The sequence below is a fragment of the Epinephelus moara genome, chromosome 3 (genome assembly GCF_006386435.1).
Source record: "Epinephelus moara isolate mb chromosome 3, YSFRI_EMoa_1.0, whole genome shotgun sequence".
Lineage (NCBI taxonomy): Eukaryota > Metazoa > Chordata > Actinopteri > Perciformes > Serranidae > Epinephelus > Epinephelus moara.
Window position 1 is genome coordinate 39,764,785 of NC_065508.1, and position 8,438 is coordinate 39,773,222.

Sequence of the window (8,438 nt, forward strand, 5' to 3'; positions counted from 1 at the left end):
TCTGGGCAACATACACATGTGTACCAATTTTCATTTTCCTACTCCAAAAAAACCCCTATGGGGAGGGTTTTTTGAAAATTTCAAGGGGGCGCTATAGGCGCATTTTGTCCCCCCCCATGGGCGGGGCCCCTATCGGATGCAAGAACTCGCCATTCTTGACCTGTGTATCAATTTTCATGAGGAGATGAGGTCGCTGAAGCCATCAAAATGCCAAACGTATTTGGTGGCGAGGGATCGATAGTCGCCACGCCGCCACATGGATACCATTAGACTTAGCTTCACAGCGTTCATAAGGTAGCTTCGCCAACTTGTTCTGCATGCATTAGAAGTGGAATGAAGTTGATGCGGTCAAGTTTGTGTCATCAGTACATGTTAAAGTAAAAACTGGTCACTTCCTGTTACCACCGGGTGGCACTATGAGTTAGATGGGATATTAATATATCTGGCCGTTCAGGGCAGAGCCATAATCATGTCCAGCAAGTTTGAAGCTGCTGAGATCAAGTATGTGGGCGTGAGGTCCATTCGAAATTCGATGGTGAGAAAACGAAAAGTCGCCAAAGTTTGTCACGCCCTAGCGGCCACGCCCCTTGACATAGTGTAAAGCTTTTAATAACTTTTGATCAGCATGTTCTCAGGATGATCTGTACCAACTTTGAAGTGAATCAGACGAAATCCTAGGAGGAGTTTGTTCAAACATGTCAAAAATTCAAATCAAAATGGCTGACTTCCTGTTGGGTTTACGGCATGGGTCCAAGAGGATTTTTTGTGCGTCTTGGCATGTTCTATGAGCCCACCAATTTTCATGCGTGTAGGAGAAACTCACAGGCGGGGCTCGAGGCACGAAATTTTCTAGGGGGCGCTATGTCACCATTTGGCCCCATCCACATACAACACTGCCAAAATATCACATTTTTCGCCAGACCAAACGCATGTGCCAGTTTTGGTGAGTTTTTGAAATTGGGAAAGGGGCCAAATTGGAGATTACATGTTCGTAATAATAATAATAATAATAATAAAGCTGCAAGCAGCTGTGATCGGGCCCTCGCTCCCCCATGCAACAGCGGGGACCTGAGGCATGCGGGGGCTGTGGCGCGAAGCGAGAAGGGAGAAAAAACCTGGCAGGAGCGAAAAAAAGCGAGAAGGGAGAAAAAACCTGGCAGGAGCGAAAAAACGCAATGTTTCGTTCACCCACCAGGTGGCGCTACGAGCGTAACCAGATGTGGGCAGGTGCGTTCAGGGGTGGACCGTCATCACACATGTGAAGTTTCGAGCAAATCAGACAATGTCAATGTATAGTAGGGCATTTCCTATTTCCACAAGGGGGCGGCATGAGCTAGATTGCCTACGAGCATACGGAGGCGTTGAGGGCGGGGCTCTTATCATGTACAGAATTTTTGAAGCAGTTTGGATGAAGTACGTGGGAGAGAGAGCTGCTTCAATATGCATGGCGATGCATCATATATGGTGGTGCCATGGAGGCCACGCCCCTTGACATAGAGAAAAGCTTTTAATAACTCTTGATCAGCATTTTCTCAGGATGATCTGTACCAAATTTGAAGTTGATCGGACGAAATCCCTAGGAGGAGTTCGTTCAAACATGTAAAAACTTCAAATCAAAATGGCTGACTTCCTGTTGGGTTTACGGCATGGCTCCAAGAGGATTTTTTGTGCGTCTTGGCATGTTGTATGAGCCCACCAATTTTCATGCCTGTAGGTGAAACTCACAGGCGGGGCTCGAGGCACGAAATTTTCTAGGGGGCGCTATGTCGCCATTTGGCCCCGTCCACATACAACACTGCCGAAATATCAAATTTTTCGCCCGACCAAAGTCGTGTGCCAAATTTTGTGAGTTTTTGAATTTGGGAAAGGGGCGAAATTGGGGATTAAATGTTCGTAATAATAATAATAATAATAATAAACAGCGCGATTACAATAGGGTCCTACGCAGACGACTTCGTCGTCGTTCGGGCCCTAATAAACAGCGCGATTACAATAGGGTCCTCAAGGATGACTTCGTCGTCGCTCGGGCCCTAATAACAACAACAAATATAATGATAAAAATTACAACATAGCAGTGTATCAGAGACCACAAATAATTGACTAAACTTATATTCTTCAGCGAGTGGAGGAGATGTCAGAGAAGGCCCCTCTGCAGCAGCTTCTCGGGGCTTCTTGTTCAAATATTTTCTCAATGCATCTGGACAGCTGTAGAGTAGATTTACCTCTTACTGCACAGTACAAGCAAAACATGTAGCTGCAGCATACAGACTACTACTTCCACCAGTGATGTGTTCAACATAACATAAATTACTATCTAGCTGTGATTATGCATTACTAAAATAAAAGAGGTTGCACTACAATTATATAGTCACACATTAGTTTTACAGTTGTCCCTATTTGTTATTGAATTTCAGCACAATATGTAATGTGCTAAGGGAGGAGCACTAAGTAGCCAGTAGTTAACCAGATAAAAACAGCAATAAACCAGCTCAGCAGCTTACCTCAATCCTTGGCAGCGATCACATCATTATCTACAGTAGCATTATTAGGCAACTTTGCTTTATTTCAACTTGGCAAGCTGCTAGCTCATACAAATGAAAAGTCAAACGGCATTTTTTAATGTTATAAAAGACGACATACTTCAATACTGGGACCTCCGCCTCCTCTTTCCTCCGCTTTCTGTATGTCACACCTGGAGGTCTTTTCATGATGATAACCCAATAACTTGACAAATTATGACCTCTTGTTGTCTGTCAGTCACAACCGCTACCTACCTGAGATGCGCACAGATAACTCGTCCCACCCCCCTCTCCCACAGTGACGTGACTGAGCACGGTGCAGGACAGGTTCAGGGCCAGGTCAAATAATGACAAACAACAGGGGGGTTGTTGTTGTTTACTTTTTCTCTATTTGTTCTTTTTTTTTTCAAGACAGAGTATGAGGAAAGGGCGCTAGTTGGGACTGCAAATTATCATTAGTGTTTATTTTATTTTATTTATTCTATTTTATTTTATTTTTTTGACGGCTTGCAGCTGCGCCCCTGCCAGCATGTGGCACCCTAGGCGACCGCCTATATGGCCTATGCCAAGAGCCGGCCCTGTGCGCACCTCTGCATCCAAATCGCTTTAAAATTAGAGTTCACAGTCATGTCAAATGTTCATGAATGAGTTTTAATTCATTGTAAAGAATATCGTCATGTTGAGTGAAATTAAAGTGTGTAGCATTTGATGTAAAACACGATCGATTATAGTATCACAAGTTAATCTGAGCGGATCGCGTTTCCATAGCGAGCTCCAAATACACACTACTACACACTTTTATCTCTCTCCTTATAAAGATATTTTACACAATTCACTAATATTCATTAATACAAATTAGACATGACAGGTTATTCTATTGTTTTTAGCGAGGATAATAATAATAATAATAATACATATATATATATATATATATATATATATATATAATAAAAATAATAATTTGTATGAATAAGTGAATTATGTAGAATATTTTTGCGAGAAGAGAGAGACAAGAGATAAAAGTGTGTAGCCTTCAATATCTATGATTTAACTGAGACGGATGTTGAATCACAAATTAATCTGAGCGCATCACAATTTGCCACGGCAGATTGTGAGCTGGGTGGAAACAGCTCAGACTGTGTTTTTCACTTATGGCTGTATGTAACATTAGCCTGTGTATAAAGTTCTCAGATCAACTTTACACTATGTTAGTGATGTTATAAATAAGACTGACCATAGAAACAGTATGTAGCCTAAAAGACTTGCTGATGCTCGCCGTGTTTTGAACAGTAATCGATATGCACTTCGTCATGATTGTCCTCTCTGTAAGTGTCCTGAGATCTGCATCACAACCACAAACTTTGTGGGATTTATTATATATTTTTCTTTTAAAGATTGTTTTTGGGGCATTTTAGCCTTTAATCGATAGGACAGGCAGGCGTGAGGGAGAGGAGGAGTGACATGCACAGGCAATGCATTATTCGGCAGAGGTGTGGCTACTTGCCACGATTTGCATCCCCTGTTTTTTCAGCCAGAGACATTGTTACATGTATGAATTTCATGTTCATAAGCTAAAACAGACCAAAATATAATGTAGGTAACACTATTTGACCCTAAAGTTTCTGCAGTTAAACACAAGAGGGGGATGCATTATTTGGCAGAGCTGAGTTTGGACCTGCCGAGATTTACATCCCTTGGTTTGATGATGTTGACGATGATAATGATACTTAATTGAGTCAGAAAAATAAATAGTCTGATCCAGTTGTAATTAATCAACAATCAAAGTATATTTTCTTTTCTTTTTTTTCACATGGAATGATTTATTCATAATCATGATAGCATAATAAAACAATGAACATTGAAAGCACTGACAGTTGAACCCAAGGCCTCTCACACACAGCATGCACCACCCCGACCCCAGCATTCACAGAGACACTGAACATTCCTAACGCTAGAGACTCCTGACTTCTGAAAGTCTTCCTGGTATTTTTTTTTTTTTAATTCTCTGCCCCCGGTGGGTTTTTTCCTTGTACTTTTTTTTTAATCCTTTAAATATATTTTGATATAAAAAACAAGCCCCGTATGATGAATCAACCATGTTTGTGAACTGCCTCTCCCCCTTCTCCTCCTGTTATTGTCCTGCCCACCTCTGCCGAATAATGCACCCAGGCTGTAACTTTATTTCAGGAGGTCTGTGAATCAAATGATTTTACCAGCTCATATTCTGGGTCCTTTTGGCTCAACAGTTTGAATTTCATACATGTGGTAGTCTTCTAGGCTGAAAAAACAGGGGATGCAAATCTCGGCAGGTAATAAATACACCTCTGCCGAATAATCCATCCAGGCTGTAATTATATTTCAGGAGGTCTGTGAATCAAAGGATTTTACCAGCTCATATTCTGGGTCCTTTTGGCTCAACAGTGTGAATTTCATTCATTTAATAATGACCTAAGCATAAATAACAGGGGATGCATTATTCGGCAGCAGCAATCAGTTCTGTCGAAAAATGCATGCTCCCCTTAACACCCTCATGAAACTTCAAATCAAAGTTTGAAGGAACACTATTATGACTTTATCAGCACGTAGCGTACTTTATTTGATGGGCCTTGACAATGCGAATGACTCCCTACATTAATTTTCCACATTTAAAAACCTTGTTTTCGTAGAACTATCTGAAATCCCATGCTTAAAAACACAGCCACACAAAAAATAGTGAAGAGTTGGCATTAAGAAATAATGAGAGATTAATGAAGCAGACCATTCAGACCGATCTAGAAAACGCTACTTTACCGATTCTAATAAAACATTGACGATGCTAAACGTTAAAAAACTAGACTTCAGATCAGTGATCATCACTGATGAACCTGACAAAGAAGATTATTTAGTTTTTAAACAGTACGTTTCCTTATAAATCAAGACAGTAGCTTTCCTTTCAGCTGTGCGCGCGCTCCCGCGAGGTGCATGCAGTTCTCGGCAGGCATGCAGATCTCGGCCAAACATCGGAACCTCAAGCTGTGTCCTCTGTCTGGAGAGAAAAAGCGTCCCTTCAGGTGCGCACCATCATCTAAATGCTCTACTCAGCTGACTGTGGACCAATGGTTTGTTAGTTGTGGGAAAGGGGAGGGGAACAGGGGGAAACAAAAGCGCTGTGTGTACAAGACCACAATACACCATGGCTATGCACAGCAACAGCAATTAAAATACACAGCAAGCAATAATTGAACAAGCACACACTTAAGGCATAACCATGGAGGATATTACCGTTCATTCAATGGCACTTGTCACCCCGGGACACTACTATGTCAGCTACTGAGAACTATTTTATGTTTTTCGCATCCTGTTGAAGTAAACAGCACTTGTTAAATGTTTTAGCACACTTCTATTGCAATACGTTTTCATCCAAAATCGTCACATACCACCACCTGGTCAGTGGACTTTCATGTCTATGTAGTACATGCTAGGTATCCTCCTGCATCTGCTGTTGACGTTCCAGGACATCACAACCATTGCAGAGATGCCAATAAAAGCACATGTTTAGATTTAGGCAGCAAATAACGTGGTTAGGTTTGGGCAACAAAGACATGTAGTTAGGGTTAGGCAGCAGAAGCACATGGTTAGATTAAGGCAACAACAGCATGTGGTTAGGTTTAGGCAATGAATGCAAGTGGATAGGGTTAGGCAACAAAAGCATGTAGTTAGGTTTTGGCAACCATAGCATGTGGTTCGATTTAGGCAACAAAAGAACATGCTTAGGTTTAGGTAACAAAAGCATGTGGTTAGGTTTAAAAAAATAAAATAAAATCATGAATTGGCTCTCAGTCTCAGTCATACAGGAGGTGAACAGCAGACTCCTGGGTAAAATATTGGGGTTTGTTGGACCCATCTACCAATACTGGAACTTTCAAATGGCGTTTGAAACTGACACCCTCCAGTGGCGTATTATACCACCACGACAGGTCCGATCCAGCCGCATTATGAACTGACGCTGTCTATCCACGTATCATACTGCCATGTCTGGTGCCTTCTCGCTGACAGGCAGGGTATCATAACACTGCAAAAGGTGTTTTTTGGTGTCAGGTGTCTGATACTGAAATCACTGACAAAACGGTGGTATTTGATGTCTTCAGAATGAGAACAGGCTGTCAACTCATCAGCTGACACAAAACTCATCCTGCCACTGTTATTGCCATGTACATTTCACTCACCTAAAACAAGATATGTGGTTGCACTTTATGTTGGGGCAGATAATACATATTCATAGCCCTCTATCTCTGAGTTTCAGAGCCTATATTAATCTTGCTGCTGAATTGGGATTGTGGGTGATTTTCCGCCCAGGGCCCTACATCTCCTCTGAGCTGGACCTAGGAGGACTGCCAAGGTAGTGCTAGCATTCTTTACATGTAACTGAGGAAAAAATGTAACATTATTGCATATATACATCCTAATTTTCTGTGTGTATTAAAGTAGGGTGTCTATTTAAACCCAAAGCCTGTGTAATGTTCACCAAGCTCTGACTAGTTTATGTCTGTAAATAAATGAAATTAAATTTGTAAGTGATTTTAACCACTGAACCACAAAAGCCCCTGTTCCACCTAATTAGCTCTGGTTCTTGAACAAGTTCCGTTCATAATTCTTGGAACCTTAATGCTATCCAGCAAACCAGCCCGTGTGTCCACCACTTTTGAGCACAACCATTGTAATCAAGGAGGTGTCATTAATGGAGGGCGTTGCACAGACCACAACAGAAGTAAACGGTAGTGGCAAAATCATGGCTTATATTAATTATTTGTGAACTTTTGTTCTGTTGTTAGAAATATTTGTTTTCCCTTCAAAAAACAAGTAAGCCACCTGTTAATAAGACCACTGCACACTCTTTTTTCCTGATGACTTCTCACTTGACTTCTTCCCGTCTTTCCATCCGTAGAATATGATACATCCACTGATGTTGTCACAGTGTGCACTTAAGGGTACGAAAAACCTGCTATATTTTGGTTCCAGCTGAGAACCAACTTTTTCTGAACCAATTTATTTTTGGTCGAAATGCTGTGATACACCTTTTCCACCAACATAGAACCGGTTCTATTCTAGATCCTGCACCTGATTTTTAAACCATTTAGAACATTTCAATCAAAAATAAACTGGTTCAGAACCCAAAAAGTTGGTTCTCAGCTGGAACCTAAAAATAGCAGGTTTTCCTTGAACTGAAGTTCAAATCATGACATCATCATATTCTACAGCCTGGAAAGATCAGATGAAGAAGGCAACAATAAAGAAGTCAAGTGAGAAATCATAGGAAAAAAGAGCCTGCATTGGTCTCATTGGTTCATACTTGTTTTTGGATTAAAAATATCTGTAATTACAGATCAAAGTTCACAGGTAGTCAATGTAATCCCCGGTTTTGCAACTACTGTTTACTTCCATTGATGATACATACTTGATTACAATGGTTTAGCTCAAAACTGATGGAAACATGGGCTGGTTTACTACATAGCACCAAGGCTCCAGGACCTGGAGCTAATTTGGTGGGAAAGGGGTACTTATGTAGGGTGACCATATTTTGATTTCCAAAAAAGAGGACACTTGCCCGGCCACGACATAGCCTACTTAAATGATACTCGCAGTTTACTCAAAGATGCCTTATAATTTTAATATATTTAAAATGTATATGTATGGATAGAAAATGCAGTTATATTACAAAATAATATCTCTCAAAGACAGAAATTCAGATAGGCCCCAATAGGGGACACATACACACACTAGAGTGTGGCGATCTGAGTCCGACGGTACCCGACGGGTCGGGCCGGGTTTGGTCAGAAATGTAGCTATAAATTGTATTCGGGCTCGGGTCGGATTCGGTCAGCTTTCAGTGAAAATGTAGTGTAAAAATAAATAAAATCCTATTGTCTGTCCTGTTTATTG

The 8,438-nt window shown here is 41.1% G+C and overlaps 1 protein-coding gene across 1 annotated transcript in view; it reads left to right on the forward strand.

The window, feature by feature from the left end:
* LOC126384991 (beta-galactosidase-1-like protein 2) overlaps nucleotides 1-8,438 on the forward strand; it is a 27,539-nt gene that overhangs the window by 9,511 nt on the left and 9,590 nt on the right. Inside the window, exon 4 of the mRNA XM_050036469.1 lies at nucleotides 6,802-6,897. Coding sequence (XP_049892426.1) covers nucleotides 6,802-6,897 — 96 coding nt within the window. The remainder of the gene's footprint in view (nucleotides 1-6,801; nucleotides 6,898-8,438) is intronic.